A 17,141-nucleotide genomic window follows, 5' to 3' on the forward strand; every position below is an offset into this window, starting at 1 on the left:
TTCAATTAGGACAGGAGGTAGGACTCCCCACAGTCTCCGATCTAACTTCACTCCAGTGTTGTCTGTCTACTGGGGAGTAATAATTCCTATCTGGCAGGAATGTTGATAGAATTGTCATGTGGACTTAGTTGAAAGAATATATGTAAAAGTGCTCAGCAAAGTAGCAGGCAGGAAGCATGTACTCAATTAACAGTAGCTGCTGTCTCAAGGTTCTCTAGCGCAGTTCTCAAACTTCGCTGTGCGTACAAATTTCCAGCAAGCTTGTTACAAGGCAGAATCTGATTTAGTAGGGTCTTGGGTAGGGCCTGAGAGTCTGCATTTCTAATAAGCTCCCATGTGATCCCCACTGGTCAGAGAACCATAATTTGAGAAGTAAGCCTTTAGGGAATACAAAAGAGAATAAAACACTATCTCCACTTTTAAAGAGTTATAGGATGTGGAGGAAACTAGACATGTAGTCAGCTAACTAAATGGCCAAGCAGAGTGCTGGCACAAACCAACTGCCTTAGAAGAGAAAGTTATTCTAGCTCACCCAGGCTTTATGGGGAAATTTTCACTTGCGCTGACTTTGAATGATGAGTAGACTTTCAGTGGGTCCAGAATCCTGAGTTCCAGTCCTGGCTGTGGGAAAGCACACGATAAATTTAGGAGATGCCGGGAGTCTAGGGAGCCCAGGGCATAAGGTGTGGGGAAGAGGAGCAGGCAGATATGTGGTGCACCATGGACTTGGAAGTCTGTTTCACAGATGTTGACTCAGCATCAAAGCACAGTCTTGGATAGTTTTAAGCAATTGTGTTCACACTCATTGTGTGTAAGCAATCCCCTGTGCCCTATCAGACTTCAAAAGTGATCTTTCCCAGTGAGCACTGGGAACAACTGAAGGGCCATTGGTCTGGAGACCCTCAGTCTTCTCTGCCTTCCCTATAATCACCTCTTCCCAACTATGCCAAGGATCTTCGGGACATTCTAAGGGTTATTGAACTGAGCTGAAATTCAGGACACAACTGTTGGGGAAATGAGGGCAGCATTAATATTCCCAATAAAGCCTTCTCTTTTTGTATATATTTCTTTAGGAATGTTATGTCATTTCCAAGGAGCTTCTGGGAATGTGAGCCCTACCAAGTTCCTCCCAATGTGTGGACAAGGCAGCGTTCAATGAAATAAGGACTTACAATGTCTTTCTCCCCAGCCTCTGTAAGAATAATGGCCTTCCTTGCTTTTCCTTTTGCTCTTGCCCAATGGAAGACTAATGAAAACACCATCCATAATATGAATTTTATAGGTTTGTGGAAAGGAGCATTGAGCTACTTATTTGATAAAATTAAATGATCCTCTTGTAAAACTGGAACTTCATAAAAATATGTGGCTTTCCCCTATTAAATTGTATGCTCTCTGGCTAGATAAATGAATTCGTTGTCACTTAAATGCACAGCATTTTGTGTTGTAAAGAACACTGCTTCCTAATGTCTTAGAGATTACCAGCATGAAAAGAACATTTCATGCCAAGCCTCTGCAAGTATTGCCATGAGCAATAAGTTTTCAAGCCCACTCTGTTAGACCAATTACCTATCCCAAATTAATTGAGATCATCCTTTCTCTGCTAGAATGAAGAAGCAAGTTGGCCACACCATGTGGGCAGAAGAAGGGAAGGTGTAGAAATGAAAGAATGTGAAATGAATATCTATTTTCAAGGCAGCTGTGCACAAGTTGCAGGCTTCTGTCCTTGCAGCTGTCCCTATTTGGAGAAAATAGGTGCAAGCAGGTCATTGAAGCTGGTAATTAATTTTAAACTACATTTAAAGACTGCCAAGAAACGCTTAGGCCCAAATTCAGGCAATGGTCAGCTGTCATTAAGTCTCACTGATGTCCAAAAGATGCAAACAACAGCCTCAGAGACATTCAGCAGGCACCAGCAAGGTTTGATATCCTTGTTTTCTCAGCCTGTCCTAAGCAATTTGGTTCATTGCCCAAGAAGGCATAGGCCTTGGAAACTGTAATATGCCTTGCTAAGAAGAACTATCCTCTACAGGTCAGGCTTAATTTTGCAAACTCCATTTCCTTGAGTTAATTGGTCACTGGACACTTACAGGAGGATTAGCCGGCTTGAAGTTTCATTTCCTCCCCTGAAATCTTCCCCAATTTTCCAGCCACAGCACTTTATCTATCCCTCAATTATAGCACTTAGTACAGTCTCTCTGGCATTACCATCATTTTTGCGAGTTTTGTCTTCCTTACTAGACTCCAGACTCTCTAAGGAACAAGACTCTTTCCTAATAATCTAGTTCAGGGTTTCTTATATGCTCAATATATATATATTGAAGAGCTGAAGGATGGAAATGAAAGAAGAATTTTGTGGGTTTCTCTACCATTATCAAATGCCACTGTCTCCTATTATGCAAGGTCTCAATCAAATCCTTCAGAAGATAATTCTGGGACACTTAAGAAATTCTGGACCTTAGAAGGAACGGGAGAATTTCAAGAGATTTTAGAGGTAAGCTTTCTAGAATATTAAAGGAGCCAACAAACAAATACGTATGGAAAACCCACTCTGGAATACACCAGTCTTTTCAACTAGCCTGAATCATCACAGCCAGTCAGACCCGTTGAATCTTTCTGTAGGTAGGAATCTGGAATAGTTGTATAGATTTCAGATGGAACTCCGAACTTTGAATTAATTTGTCCTTGAATGAGGGAGCCAAATCTGTTGAGTACTGAATCCTTCTAATCATATTTCTCCTTTTATGAAACCCTTCCTCTTTCTTCCCACTTACTGCCCTAATGTACTTTGGTTCATGTTTCTTGGCTCAAGATACAGACTGTGGATGTTGGCATTGGTCAGCCATTTGAATTTATTTTACAAGATTTAGGAGCTCGGGGAAGCTAAACATAGAAATGCAAGGTAAAAAATACTTTCAGAAAAGAATTCATTTGGATCATGCAGTATATCCAGTACAATGTTATAAAATAACTACCTTCTCAAGAGGGCACTTAGAATGAAAATAAAAAGCTAGAAAAGTGGCACGAGGTAGCAGCAAAGGGAGAAAATAGAAGGGAGGAGAAATGGACTTTTTCAAACTTTGAGATTTCTGCAGTTGATGCCTGTTCAAAATAAAGGGCCTCTGTCTTTAATATAGATGTTTCAGTCACTTGTAAAGAAGATAGTTTAAAGTCAATCGGCTCAATACATATTTTTGAATACCAGCTATGTGCCAAGCACTGTGCTGGGTGCTAGGGACACAATAAGGATCTAGAATCTAGAATCTCCCTCTCCCTTCCCCTCCCTCTCCCCTTCCCTCTCCCCTCCCCCTCCCTCTCCCCCTACCGTTCCCCCTCCCCCTCCCTCTTTCTTTCTCCATATTTGTGGTAGTTTGAAGCTGTTGTGTACCCCAGAAAAGACCATGTTCTTTTAATCCATTCCTGTGGGTGCAGACTATTGTCAGTGGGACCTTTAGGTTAGGTTATTTCAATTGAGATGTGACCTAGCCCGTTCAAGATGGGTCTTAAATCCTTTTACCAGAGTCCCTTATGCAGATAAAAGACCGAAAAAGCCCAGAAGCATATAGAGAAAACGCCTCCAGGGGAGCTGAGAGAGGAAGCCACTGAAGCCAGAAGCTGAAAGCTGTGAAACCCGGGAGAGAAGGACCAGCATACGCTGGCCATGTGCCTTCTCATGTGACAGAGGAGTCCCAGATGCCGGCAGCTTTTTTTCAGAGATGATATTGTCCTGTTGCTGCCTTAGTTTAGACATTTTCACAGCCTCAGAACTGTAAATTTGTAAGTTAATAAATCTGCATTGTAGGTGGAGCCCGAGGCCCTGCGCAGTCATGGCTGCGCTCACAGCGATTCTGGCGCGGGGCTGGCGGAGGAGTACCGGCAGGAGTCCTTTGCAGGTTGTCATTTCCCCAGGACTTCAGCTGCACCTGAGCAGAACAGCCATGCCAGCCAGTCAGCAGGACTTTGAAAATGCAGTGAATCAGGTGAAACTCTTGAAGGAGGATCCAGGAAATGAAGTGAAGCTAAAACTCTATGCACTGTACAAGCAGGCCACCGAAGGACCCTGTCATGTGCCCAAACCAGCTATCTTTGACATGATCAATAAGGCAAAATGGGAAGCCTGGAACGCCTTTGGTAGCTTACCCAAGGACACGGCCAGGCAGAACTATGTGGATTTGGTGTCCAGTTTGGGTTCGCCGTCTGAATCCTCTGGCCACGTGAAGCCTGCTGCAGACAGGAGCCAGGCTGGATATGAAACCCTGCTGGTGACCTCAGAGGATGGCATCACAAAGATCACGCTAAACCGTCCCACCAAAAAAAAATGCCATCAGCACCCAGATGTATCAAGAAATTATGCTTGCACTTGAGGCCGCAGGCAAGGATGACTCAGCCATAACCATTGTCACAGGAAATGGTGACTATTATAGTAGTGGGAACGATCTGAATAACTTCGCTGATGTTCACCCTAGTGAGGCAGAGGAGAAATCTAAGAGTGCTGCCATCTTACTGAGGGAATTTGTAGGCCATTTTATAGATTTTCCTAAGCCTCTGATTGCAGTGGTGAATGGTCCAGCTGTGGGAATCACCGTCACCCTTCTGGGGCTTTTTGATTTGGTGTATGCGTCCGACAAGGTGACATTTCATACTCCTTTTAGTCACCTCGGCCAGTGTCCGGAAGGATGTTCCTCTTACGTTTTTCCGAAGATAATGGGCTCAGTCAAGGCAACTGAGATGCTTGTTTTTGGAAAGAAGTTAACAGCCAGAGAAGCATGTGCTCAAGGACTCGTTAATGAAGTATTTCCTGATAGCACTTTCCAAAAAGAAGTTTGGGCCAGGCTGAAAGCATATTCAAAGCTCCCCCCAAATGCCATGAGAATTTCAAAACAGGTAATCCGAAATAGAGAGAAAGAAAAGCTACATGCTGTTAATTTGGAAGAATGCGACATCCTCCAGGAAAGATGGCAGTCAGAGGAATGCCTGGACGCGATCATGAACTTCTTATCCAAAAGAGCAAAACTGTGATGTTAAGCATTTCAGAGGAGAGAGTGGGATATGACCTCTGCTTTTCTGATACTGGAAGTAAATAAACTTCCACTGTGCCTTTTGTCAGTGCTAAGATATCTATGATGACAGTTATAAATTTAATGAGAGCCATGATGAAAAGAAAAAAATTACATAGAACGAGCTTTAAGAACCCACATAGGTTTTTGGAATTGGGTGGCGGGCGTTGGGGGGTCTTACAGCTTTCGACATGAATTGTTGGTGCCAGAAACACTGAAACAGCCTGCTTGGGTCCCTGCTTTGAAAAGCACTCATAGCGTGACAAGCCGAAGTTGTATCTTGAAACACCACAATTGCACTTTGCTTTCCACGGGGGGTCACAGACTGAATCGGGCCAAACGCTGCCAGTCTCTGCATGACTGACTGAAGGTCTTCTGTGGGTTGCATGTTCCTTTGCAGCCATCTAGCAAGGGCACAAAAAGAGGAGTTAGGTTACTAGAAAGTAAATGAATAAATAAGAATCTTAGTTTCTTTTTTCTTTTTTCACAATTTAATAAAGAGGCATGAAGGGAGACTTGGGTCATAGGAAAGAAATGTTCTGTATCAGTAACTTTACTATTTCCTTTTTTATTACAAAAATCTTCATTTTTGTTTAATGTGGTATTTTATAAAAGGCTTACCTACAAGATGCCTTAACTGTCCTTGCAACTTTCTATTTTTATTAATTCCATGCATATCAATTAATAGAGACTGAGGGTGTAATTACAATGGCTACAAAATTTGCCTGGAATATTTTGCTTTCCTAAATACCCTCCCTCCTTTTTGGTTTTTCTTTGAATCATCAGCATTCAGGTGCCTAATCCACTGAGCCTCTGACTTTATAGTGCTTAATTTTTTCTTCCAGTAATCTTGATCCAAAATGTTCAGTCTTACAGAAAATATTTTAATAGCAAATAACTATTAATATTTATTGGGCACTTACTTATTAACAAGATGACCAAGATGTTGGAATTTACCACACCAACTTCAAAGCAGCTCTTATAACTCTGCTTCGCAAGGTAAAGAAAAACATACTTGAAGTGATTAAAATACAGTCTATAAAAAGAAAACCAAATTCTAGAACTGAAGATCTGAACTAAAAATTTCACTGAAGGAGCTGACCAGTAGACTGTAGATGACAAAGGAAGAGGCCAATGAACCTAGAAGATAGATCAATAGAAATTATCCAATGTGAAGAACAGAGAGCAAAAAAGGTTTGGAAAAAAAAATGAATGAAGCCTCATGGGCCAGTGGGACAATAACAAAAAGTCATACTTATCACGGAGTCCCAGAAGGAGAGGAAAAAAAGATAGGGGTGAATATATATATACTTGAAGAAGAAGTGGCTGAAAACTAACCAAAATTGGTGAAAGCCATAACTTTACAGATTCAAGAAGCTCAGAGAATCCCAAAGAGGATAAAGTAGGGGTGAGCAAATTAAGACCTGGAACCAAATCCAGCCTGCATGTATTTTTGTTTTACATTTTTAATGTGTTGTTTAAAAAAATGCAAGAGATTTCATGTGACCCTCAAAGGCTAAAATAATTACTAACTGGCTCTTTACAGAAGAAGTTTGGTGGTGATCCCTGGGAAAAACTCAAAGCCATGTGATAGCATATTATAATCAAACTACTGAAAACAATATAAATAGAGAAAATGACACATTTCATACAGGGGACCAACATCTCAAATGCCACGGATTGCTCATGAGAAAATATGGAGGCCAGCAGACGGGAACAAAATGTTTACATTTTTTTAAATTAAATTCAGTTTTATTGAGATATATTCACATACCATACAATCATCCATGGTGTACAATTAACTGTTCAGAGTACCAGCATATAGTTACGTGTGGAGACATGGAAGGTCCCCTGGCTTAACAAACTATAGAGCAGGGCCTTGCCAAGCTCCAGATATCTGAAGGCGGGCACTGGGCTAGGAAAAGGCCAAAAGCTTTGCATGTCTGAAGGTGGACTGCAATTTAGATAAGGGAATAGTCTCTGAGCTCCTGCTGGGCTCCTTCTGTGCTCCTGTCTCCTGCCCCTGCTGTTTCCCATCTAGCCGCCAAAGAAATTGTCCCTTAAGACTAAAGATATGTAAATACACCTTATGGCTTTAGAAAAAATGTACCCTCTCGCAAATACCTGAAAACAGTCACGTAGGAAACTACCTTGTATGCTATAGAGACCTGTAGAAATGAGTAGAATAAAACTTTCTTTTGCATGAACACTTAAAAAAAAAAAAAAAAAAAAAAGTCTGCATTGTAAAAGCCTGCCCGTTTCTGGTATATTACATTCCAGCTGCTTTAGAAAACCGAAATAACATGTTTTCCTCTTTGCTGGCCTCATTATCCTGGAGTGGAATCCCATATGCTTTCCTTAGATCTTTAAGCCTCTTGGTGAAGCATGATATTTGATCAAGTCTTCACTCACATTCAAACCTGAAAATCAAAGAACTATTCAGAAGAGGAACAATGGGTACCACATAGGCAAAAAGTGACAACATGTAGGGTACTAAGATGAATAGCACTTGCTCCCATGTTGCAAATATCCCTAACTTTAGGCTTCAGTCTGTGACTCCCCTTTAGGGATGAAGAATGGAGAGATAATCATTACTTTGAATAATCATGACAATGGATCTCCTAACTTTGGCCTCTCTTTTCCTCCCTCTAGCCTGAGAAACTTTGAAATATGAAATGGTCAAAGACTCATCCTTCTTGAGTCAGGCTGAACAACTAACTGGATAAGAATATCTAATAGTGATAGCTACAGTTTGGAAACAAAAGCCCTTTGTTCAATATTTGCCAAAAACAGGGCAAATATTGAATATTTGCCATTTGGTTGATGGCAGTAAAAACTATTGCTTAGCATAGTGGCTTGCATGTAGTAGGTACACAATAAATATTTGTCAAATGAAAGGGAAGCCTGGGTAAAATGGTGTGTCAGGCCATGCATGTCCATATTACCTGAATTGCAAATACTGAGCATAAGAAAAATGAAATAATTTGGGGAAAGTCAAAAACCCTTATCCAGAGTAGCTATTCTCAAACGTTAAGTCTTTTAACCCATCCACATTCTTAAAAATTATTGAAGACCACAAAGAGCTTTTTATTTTGTGGACTAAGTCTGTGGATATTAACCACTTTAGAAATCAAAACAGAGAAACTTAAAAAACACAAAAACCTACAAACATATGTTAGCCATCAGAACAATGACAGCATCCTACACCATGTAGCTTCCAGAAAACACCACTGTACACTCATGAAAGAATGAAAGTGAAAATGACAAATTACATCTTAGTATAACTATGAAAATAGTTTTGGTCTTGTGGACTCCCTGGAAGGTTAAGTTTTCCAGACTTTGAGAATCTCTGATCTAGAATTGTCAGAAATATTAAGTATTTCTGGGAAGCTAAACAAAATTTTTGGAGATTAAATTACTTGCAGGACATTTGTAACTTCTGTTCACGTGGTTTAGACCTTGGTTTTTAGTTATCTGGTGAGAAAGATGGATTTAGCTTCTGTTGTCTTCCATTAAATATCCTGTGAATCAAGTAGAAAAATACTAATAGAAGGTAACCTTTGATCTATAATGAAAGTAGGTTTCCTTGAGACCTTTCCAAACATTAAATACAATTTTCCCTTTTAAAGACTTTTTGTCCCTTCTGTGAATAAGTGATGTGTGTCACTGGCCTCATTAAAAAAATCCCAGGTCTTTCCAATCAAATCCTTACTAGGCTTTGTACAAAAATACCTTTTACTGAAGATGAGTCGTGGTTGGGGAGATTTATATGGGAAGACAAGTTCGGAACACTGGCTTGAGTAAGCAGGAAGTGACTGAGCTGGACGGAATGGAAGATTGCCTGACACCACAAGCATGTAGACTTTGGAATGGGTGAGGGAAGAAAGTTGCCTCATTCCTTCTCCTGGGTAGCTTGAAAGTCAAAGCAAGCCTCATTCTCAAAGATTAGGTGGTCAAGGGAGGCCTCTCGAAGGCAGTGATGTTAGAGCTGAGAACTGAATGAAGAAATAAAACTGGACGTGAACTGTACATGGGATATTTCAGATACCCCAAGGGGGGAAGTTTCATGTTCTAGGAAGTGAAAGAAGGAAGTGGGTATGATAACAAACAAGTGGGCAAGATTCAGGTGACGTTGGGCCTTCTGGGCCGTGATAAGAGGTTCCGATGTGGCCCTGATCCAAGGGGAAGCCATTGGAGGAAGGATATAAGCAGAAAAGTGACAGTCTTCTGATTTATGTTTTTAAAAGATCTCTGGTTATTGTGCAGGTAATGGATTCTTATATGTCATGTTGCAAATGCAGCTGGAAAATAGTATGATAAATCCCCTGATGACTGGCAAAACATTAGAAACATGGGTAGCATTGTCTTTGCTGGCAATAAAGAACACTTTTTCTATCCTGAACTGATAAATGTGTTGAACAAACTTTCTAGTTAACTAAAATGAACAGTGTTTCCTTGTTTCTCGGACATTTTTTTAAAAAAAGGGTTTTTGTATTTATGTTTATACTAATAACCAAAAGAATTGGAAATTTACAATTCCGTAGCCTCTTGACAGGGCAATAGCTTTTTGGTGATTTAAAGGAGATTGCATTTTGTTCTATATGTGTAAGTGATTACTGTTTATTTCATTATAATCTGGAAGATATATTGAATTTTCTAGCCAGCAAGAGCTCTGCTAGGTTCCCTAGCCTGAACCTTCGGTGAGGCATGTTATTATGTGAAGAATGAAATGACAGCAAGCAACAACAGAAAATGACCAAATAACTGCTTGATGTGGTGGCTTTTGACAGAGCAATATACTAACATAACATTCCATGTTTCCAAGTCTTTGGGATCTACTTTTTGAAAGCATTTGAGATTTTTTTTAATCAACTTTGGTAGATTTGAACCTTGGATTTTGAACTTTTGAAACTTTGCAAGTCACATAATAATAGTAACTGTAATCGCTAATTACATGTAAGCACCATGATCAGTGCAACATTATTCCATTATCTCATCTGAGTCTCAAAAAAACCCCTTTGAGGTGTAGGTGCTTTTGTTCCTTGTATTTTGCATATGAAAAAGCTGAGGATCAGAAAGAATTGTCTGAGGTCACATAGCTAGTGATTGTTGGAGCTGCTTTATTTTGCCTTTCACCTAGGGAAAAAATAAGTTAATGTGTAGTGTTTCATTGGGCACAAAATGTAGATGAATAGAAGGCAGGCTAGGGCTGGGGTGTCTTGGAAGTAGCGTCTCATTGATTGAACTAATATCCAAATGTTCTTCTCCATGTTGCCCCAGGCATGAGAGCAAGTAAAGTAAGCAATGGGTGTGGTAAAGGATTGTCACTGATTTTACCCATGCTGGACAAAATGCGGGCCCATAAAATAGTCTGAATGAAAGCTATAGAACCCAGCTCTTATTTCCTTTTTCAGTACTGGGTCATAAACATGATCAAGTTTAGTGAATCTTAATCATTTTTTGGAGTCAGGAAACCTGTTGAGAATTTGTAACATGAGCCAGGGAAATGAATGTACACACACACACACACACACACATATCCCCCTCCCCCCAAAATATATATATATATATACATAAAACTATGTATTTATACCACTATATATACACACACATTTGAGGTTCTTCATCATCAACCTCCTAAGAACCTTTAAAGTAACTCAACCGTCTCATTTTAAATTTGATGATAGTGTACAGATAAATCCAAAAACCCAAGTTCCCTCACTTTTGATTGTTTTAGTTCTGTGATCTAGAATTCAAATTATTCCCTCACTTTTGATTATTTTAGTTCTGTGATCTAGAATTCAAATTATTCCATTTGAAATGACTGGCACTCATTCTGAGAGTTTGTCTTTCTGCTTTTGGGGTGTTAATATGTCTTTTCTTTTACATTATGTCATTGATTATAAATAATGTTCTTAATTTTAGTTTTGTTTTGAATATCCGCACCTGGCTAAGTAAAAGATTGGTAATTCTCTATTGGTCCCAGTATACTGCTGGAAATTGTACTGACCCAAGAAATCTAAAGCTCTGGGAAATCACTGCTCCTAATCACGTGCCTCTCTATGTCCTCTCGGATGCCACCCAATACAGGGGTGCACACCCTCCAGGAACACCCACTTTACCCTTGAACCTGATGTTTCAGAGAAATGAGGGGGCTCTACAGGACCTGATTCCTTCTACAAATTCATCACAAAGGGAAACGGAGGTAGAGCCTGTAGGTTAAAAGACCTCTAAAGGGCCTATCAACCAGATGCAATGTACTGACTTATTTGGATTCTGATTCAAATAAACCAGCTTTAAAAAAAAAAATGAGACAGTAAGGGGAATTCAACCCTGAGTAGATAGTTGGTGATGTTTTTTAGGTGTAGATATAGTATTGTGGTTCTGGGTTGTTTGGTTTTTTTAGTTATAATCTTTGAGAAATGCATACTGAAATATTTACAAATGAAATTATATGATGTCTGGGATTTGTTGCAAAATAATCCAGTGGCCAAGAAGTGGGAGGCTGGTAAGTGGAGGTTGAGATGAAAAAACACTGGTCATGAGTTGATGATTGCTGATGATTGGAAACACATATATGGGAGTTCATGGTTTGTGTAGGTTTGAAATTTTCTTACTAACAAGCTTTTTAAGTAGAAACAAACAAGCAAAAAGAAACAAGAGGGACAACCTTCATATACTGTTTGTGGGAATGCAAATTACTACAAACTTTTAGCAGGAGCTTTTGACAATACAACTCAAAAACCTTAAAAACTGTACAACCACTTAACCCAGCCATTCTAATTCTAGAAAATTATAGAAAAAAATTTCATACAAGTGTCCAGAGATATAAGTTGAAAGCATAGTTTTAACAATGAGAGATGAGTGAAACCATCAAAATGCCCATTGGTGGGGGACCGTTTAGAAAATTATAGTGCAACCTATACTGTCTCACTCTACAGAATATCCTGTGCAATATGATAATTTATACATCCTGTCTATATATCATATTACTGTTAAAAAGAATCAGGTAGAGCTTACTAAAAAAAAAAAAATGTCACCCATTGGTCATATTAGATAAATAAAGAACCTGTTTGATTTTTTTTTAAATTGTTAATACTGGGGATGGAATTATGAGAGACCTTTCATTTTCTTCCTTTAAATATTTCTATATTGGTTGACTATTTACAAATAGCATATTTTGAAAAAAATTAATGAATCAAATGAGTTAGACGTAAATTCTAAACAAAAGGTCAGCTCTGACAGATTTCTACTATCCTCCCTCATGCTACCTGTTTTTGAAGGTCATGTATATTTTCGTCAAATCCCTTAAATTGTTTACTCATGGACATTTCTATACTAAACAAATAAAATGGACGGATAATAAGTTATCAGTTGGACGGATATTCAACATTAAAAAGAAATCTCTGGAAATGTTTTTATTTTGTAATTCACTTGGTGTACAGTACCACAGTTCAGGGAAGATAAACAAGAGGAAAAAGGGATTTGCTGTGAAATACCCAAATAATGGCCTCATTATCTATTTTAATTTGACATCATAGAAGCAGTCTGAGTTCTCTGTGGCTCAAAATCCTATTTGAAGAAACTAAAATTGATAAATCACAGCTTTGTAAGAAAAGCGATGCCTCTTTGCGAGTCGTCCAGGTTTTCAAGAGTTTTCCTCTTCTCTCAGTTCCACTATATGCCGTGCCCTGGCCTCCACTGACCCACTCCTTTTTAATCACCTTGGAGTCTACCTTTCCATGTTGACTTTGTGTGTGGCGGGGGCAGGGGGGAGCAGTGAAATTTGAGAAGACCCTTCTGACCAGTACAATGCACTTTCAATAAATTTGGTAACTATCTTTCTGGCATATCCAGATGGGGTGGGGGTGGGGGACAGTAATTTTCCAGCCTTGTTCCCATGTGTACGAGTACAATTAATTGTATAGAGAAGAGTATTGTTTGCAGTAACCTTGATTCCATTTTTCAATCTGTAGCTCAGTTCCCTCTGCTCGACATTTATTATTACCCTCTTTAAAAAAAGTCATCTCTAAAGGTAAAGTAGAAAGGGCAAAAAGTAGTGGAAAGTTCCTCCTTTCGAGACAATAAACTTTGATACATTTAATACATAACCAAATCAGGGAGAAATACCCCAATTGTGTTTAAGGCTGAAAGTACAGTGTTTTGTCTTTCACTTGGTTTTTTCTTTCTTTAAAAGAAAATAATTTTAGTAAATGCGTGCTGTTGTTGCCAGCCTTGGGGATGAAGCTGTTTTTGACTCGACCAAGATTAGAGAAGAAATGTCTGGAAAAATGATTCTGGATGCATACATAATGCCATTTACCTGAAGATAAGAAAGCTGGAGGTCATCTTTTGGGTCTGGCAAAAGGGAGAATAGGGTCCATCTTGGTGTCCACTTACCTTCCTGGAAACAAACAGTATCATTAGAATCCTTAAGGCGCTCCTGTAAGAATGTGTACTGGAGTTTTTTATATTTCTGCTTGCTTTGATGTTTGATAGAGCCTAGTAATTACCATTTCTGTAAACAGAGGCATCCCAAATGTACTGATCCTTCAACCTCCAGTCAGAATCTTGTATTTCAGAAAAACGCACTCCATTCTTTGTACAGCTGAATGCTTCAAACTTATTTCCAACTTCAGCAACCTGAGTCCAGTTGCCAGTGTTTTCTCAATCCCCTGAACACCGCTGTTTTTTCAAGTAGGTCCTAGAGCTGAGGTTCTGTGAAGTCACACTCTGCTCGGATTTTGACCATACTGAAAATGTGCCTTGTGAAGTGCTGGTGGCATTTAGGAAAACCTTGCTTTGTTTGATGCGTGTCTTTACAACCAGTTTGAAATCACCTACTAGCCAGGGAGGCAGAAAAACAAATTAGCAGTCCCCATACATTCATCCCATAACCACTCTTCTATTGAAATATGACTGAAAGCAGCAAGTGGGAGACTCGGCCACAAGAAGGTCATCAGAAAAGCTGGCAATGGTGCAAGAAGTCACTAAATATGTGATTGATATAACAATTAATAGAATTATTTATATTTTCCATATGAAAGATTGAGTAAAAACTTTGGGGTCAGATAGAGTCCATTTCAAGTCCTTTGCTTCAGTGAGTCACTTAACCACACTGAACCATAGTTTTCTTGCTCCCGAAATAGTGTAACAATACCCAATTCATCACATATTTAGAATTACGTGAGCTAGTAAGTGAAAGCACTTGGTATGGTGTGTGGCCTAGTATGTGCTCAACAAATGGCAATAAGTAAATAGCCAGAAGTAATAAAAGTGGAATCTCCGTCATCATCCTAAAAAACACCTCCCAGTGCCATGCTTCAGGTACAGGAAGAAAACCAGGGAAGTGACACACATGGGGCCAGTGACTTGTCCTTTTCAACTCCTAGATAATCTCCATCCTTATTCCCCACAGGTCATGGTCTTCTCATCTTAGATTCTCTAACAACGGGTACACGGGGCTCAGTACCTATTGAATGAATGAAAGACTTGAACATCATAAAGACTTCATGGAAACTTGGAAATAGAAGCTGGGTCATGAGTAAGAAATCTTAGAGCTGGGAATCAGAAAATTTGTGTTTTAGGACTGCCTATTCTCCTTGTCAATTGAATGGCCTTTGACAATTCTTTCAAGATGACTGAGCTCCAACTTCCTCATCTATTAAATGGGAAAGGTGGCTGGCAAAAAAAAATGAGACGTGTTTTGTAAACTCTCAGGATTTTATAGTGATATATCTTGTGAATTATATAAGCTGAGCAAGGGGAGTGTGTGTAAGTGGGCACAAAAAAACACTTATGCACATACACACATGGTTAATAGAAGAAAAGTTAATCTAAAAGTATTTAAAAACTAGACAAATGCCAATATTTCATATTAGGAAGAGAAAGGAAAAAGGAGCAAGAGGTTTAAAGTCTCTGTCACCTGGTAAAAGGATTGAAGCAGAGGCTATAGATAATAATCAACTTAAGAGAAAACATGCTCAGCACCTCAATTTGCCAGTTGCCCTCTGATCTCTCAGCTATCAGAAATTCAGCAGCAGCAGCTCACACCCCATCACCTTAGATGCTTCCCACATTTTCTCCCTGACCAGGTCACAGCCCTTGTCATCACCATCTCACACTCAGCTACCCCCAGGTGTGTTGTTAGGAGCTATAGTTCTATTTTCTTCGACACGTGGTGAAAGATACAGTTAATAATTTCAAAAACCTTACTACCAGGTACACATAATGGTATGGTGATACCTAAGATGAATCTGTGCTGTACTTTGCCAAAGTCTCACTTTCTATAAAGAACCACACTGTGATGATCACAATTTCAGTACCTGATGTATTCAGATCCATTTGTCTTCCACTTGCTTCTGAGGCAAATACTAGAATAACCCATGACAAAATTTGGAAACTAGGAAACATTTAATGACTTTTTATTGATTAGCCAACAGAGATTCAACACCATCATTGTTGGGGACCTTGTACAATGGCTAATTCATATACTTCGAGGTGGTAGCAGAACAAAAATTGGCTTAGAATCCTGCTCAGTATAAGGTCTTTGTTTAGGTTTACAATTAGATTAGATGCTGTAGGAAAGCTAGGTTGGTCATTTTTTTAAAAAAATTCAGTTTTGTTGAGATATATTCACATACCATATAATCATCCATGGTGTATAATCAACTGTTCACAGTACCATCATATAGTTGTGCATTCATCATCCCAATCTATTTTTTAACATTTTCCATACACCAGAAAGAATCAGAATCAGAATAAAAAATAAAAATAAAAAAAGAACACCCAAATCACCACCCCCCATCCCACCCTATTTTTCATTTGGGTTTTGTCCCCATTTTTCTACTCATCCATGCATATAGTAGATAAAGGGAGTGCAATCCACAAGGTTTTCACAATCACATTGTCACCCCTTGTAAGCTACATTGTTATATGGTCGTCTTCAAGAGTCAAGGCTACTGGGTTGGAGTTGGGCAGATTCAGATATTTACTTCTAGCTATTCCAATATGTTAAAACCTAAAAAGGGTTATCTATATAGTGCATAAGAATGTCCACCAGAGTGACCTCTCGACTCCATTTGAAATCTCTCAGCCGCTGAAGCTTTATTTCGTTTCGTTTCACATCCCCCTTTTGGTCAAGAAGATGTTCTCAATCCCATGATGCTGGGTCCAGATTCATCCCCAGGAGTCATATCCTGCATTGCCAGGGATATTTACACCCCGGGGAGTTGGGTCCCACATAGGAGGGAGGGCAACGAGATTACCCGCCAAGGTGGCTTAGTTAGAGAGAGAGGGCCGCATCTGAGCAACAAAGAGACACTCAGGGGGAGACTCAGGCGCATTTATAAGCAGGTTTAGCCTCTTCTTGCAGCAACAAGCTTCATAGGGGCCAGGCCCAAGACAGCGGGCTCAGCACATCAAGCCGTCAGTCCCCAATATCTGTGAGAACATCAGCAACAATCCAGGTGAGGAAGTCCAACACCTCTGCACTCTCCCCCAGCTCTTCAGGGGGACCCCAAATATATATTTTTATTCTCTAGGTTGGTCATTTTTATACAGACATTCTACAGGAAATCTAGTTGTGCTTTATCTTTTATTATTATTATTATTATTATTATTAGAGAAGAAGATTCACAGAAGAATCATGCACAAAATGCAGAGTTCCCATATACCACCCTATTATTAACACTTTGCATTAGTTTTGGTAGATTTGTTACAATTCATGAAAGAACATTTTCACGATTGTGCTATTAAAGCAGAAAGGCTGAAATGTGCAGTAGCTTCTAGTGTAGGCTCCTCTATATCTGCTTGCATTCTAGACTCATCTCTGCCATCCACCAGCCACAGGATCTCAGGCAAACCCAGTACCCACTCCGAGCCTTGATTTTCTCATCATCTGTAAAATGGTGGTACTAACAGCATCTACCTAAGATGTTACAAGCATTAAATAAGACACAAGTAAGTAATAACTTAGCACAATGCCTATAGGTTGAAAAATGTTGGTTATTATTTATATAAATATTTTTATTAATAAAGCAAAACCAACTTGCCTTTCTCCAATTCCCTGAAAGAATAGTTATATTT

The 17,141-nt window shown here is 39.3% G+C and overlaps 2 protein-coding genes across 2 annotated transcripts in view; both read left to right on the plus strand.

Moving 5' to 3' along the window:
- SYNPR (synaptoporin) overlaps window positions 1-17,141 on the plus strand; it is a 317,015-nt gene that overhangs the window by 237,320 nt on the left and 62,554 nt on the right. The window lies entirely within an intron of this gene.
- Window positions 3,851-5,400, plus strand: LOC119506594 (enoyl-CoA delta isomerase 2-like). Its single transcript, XM_037799592.1, is given in 2 exon segments — window positions 3,851-4,301; window positions 4,303-5,400. Coding segments are annotated over 2 exon segments (1,080 nt in total). The 5' UTR covers window positions 3,851-3,935; the 3' UTR covers window positions 5,017-5,400.

This window comes from Choloepus didactylus, chromosome 1 (genome assembly GCF_015220235.1).
Source record: "Choloepus didactylus isolate mChoDid1 chromosome 1, mChoDid1.pri, whole genome shotgun sequence".
NCBI lineage: Eukaryota > Metazoa > Chordata > Mammalia > Pilosa > Megalonychidae > Choloepus > Choloepus didactylus.